Here is a 1,566-nt window from a genome sequence, read left to right as displayed (position 1 = left end):
CACACCACAGCTCCCTTGGGAGAGTGACGGGTCACTCTCATGTGACCCCGTTACACTACCTCTAAGCCTATCGTCTGTTGTAGAATATGTACCAAAATATCCAACTGGATTTTGTCTAGCGACTGCTTACAGTTGCTGCTGTGGATTGCCAAAAATAATCTTTGTGCGTTTTATACCCTAAGCGATTTTTTTAGGTATTCGCTTCCAGCCACTCTCATCAAAACGAAATACACAACTAATGACTGATGCGGCATTTAGATAACCTATCTATTTTCTTATGTCAAAAAAGACAGCGAAAAAAAATCAATGCTTGGAGAGTATGGATGACGTACACATAATAAAATGCACAGAAGGATGACGAACATAATTCTTAAGGAGTTTGTTACTATATATTGAATTGGACAATATCGCATTAGCATCAGAAAAGGAGAACGAAATGAAGGGTAAAAATCAAAATTTTGTATCCGATACAAAAATTTGACTAAATTTTCTTGAAGAGTATCTTGGCATATAAAGATGATAAGCAGTAATTTAAGAGCATAGCTGAATCTGAAAAAAAAAGATAATTTGATTTCCGTTGAGTCACGCTATCACCACATTATGCACCAGAAAATAGTCATTATTTTTTTATATGAAAATGAGAACGAGGAGTCTCCGTTATGCCTTCGCTACCCGGTCTCAAGTAACGATGATGCAGTTGTGACGAGAGCTATTCCGCTATTATTTTGATTTTCACTAACGTTCATTATGGCGTTCAAAGGTAAACGTCTATCAAATTACAATAATGACGATGGCAATATATAGCCTCGCTTTGTAAATTAGCGTGATAAATAAACTGTTGTGCAGCGATTGATTCATACAACCGCAACGCTAATTCACCCGCCAAAGCCTCTGTCATAGTGCAAAACCAGCTCAACTGCGAAGGAGAGCACATCAAAACAGCCAATGTCTCGTGCTGGGACCTAACACAAGCAGCGCAGGAATGGCATGGTCATTAACAGACAATCCCAAAGATAGATACAAAATTTATAAATCACATGTATTAAAATGACCAAATATGAAACGAAAGGGAAGTACCGAGAAGTACTACCTAATCCATCCTCAAGCTACAATTACATCTGTAGCGTGTCATCAACGGTCGAGCCATCGTCATTTTGAGTAACTTCCACGTTACTCTTTGCTGGAGTTGCATTACCACTGATTAATCCTACGCCACTGTCATTATTCAAGCCACTGGAAGGACTATCGTCAACACCATTATAAACGGTCCTATAGCTCGTAGTAGGACCATCTACGGACTTCTTGTGGAAGTCGCTGTATCCACCCTTTCCTAAAGGAATATCGGCGCTACCATCATCAAGCCAGTCAAGTTCATCCTTTGAAGCTTTTGAAGCCACATCAAGTTCGTTAGTGTTGTCATTCAATCCAGCAAATTTCTTTTTGAAATCACTGTATCCACCCTTTGTTAAAGGGGCGTCTGCGCTACCATCATCTGTAAGCCAGGCAGGTGCACTTTTTGTAGATTTGGCAGCAACTTCTGGTTCGTAAGTGTCGTCGTCAATTACT

General features: G+C 39.7%; 1 protein-coding gene across 1 annotated transcript in view; it reads right to left on the bottom strand.

The window, feature by feature from the left end:
• Positions 1 to 1,112: 1,112 nt before the first annotated feature.
• Positions 1,113 to 1,566, bottom strand: part of PHALS_09873 (uncharacterized protein) — a gene marked incomplete at both ends in the record, with an annotated part of 1,062 nt that continues 608 nt past the window's right edge. The window contains one exon of the mRNA XM_024725204.1: positions 1,113 to 1,537. Coding sequence (XP_024576004.1) covers positions 1,113 to 1,537 — 425 coding nt within the window. The remainder of the gene's footprint in view (positions 1,538 to 1,566) is intronic.

Source organism: Plasmopara halstedii (assembly GCF_900000015.1).
Source record: "Plasmopara halstedii genome assembly, contig: Scaffold_430, whole genome shotgun sequence".
NCBI classification, from domain to species: Eukaryota; Oomycota; class Peronosporomycetes; order Peronosporales; family Peronosporaceae; genus Plasmopara; species Plasmopara halstedii.
The sequence above is the reverse complement of the archived record's forward strand: the minus strand, read 5'-3'. Positions and strand labels throughout refer to the sequence as shown.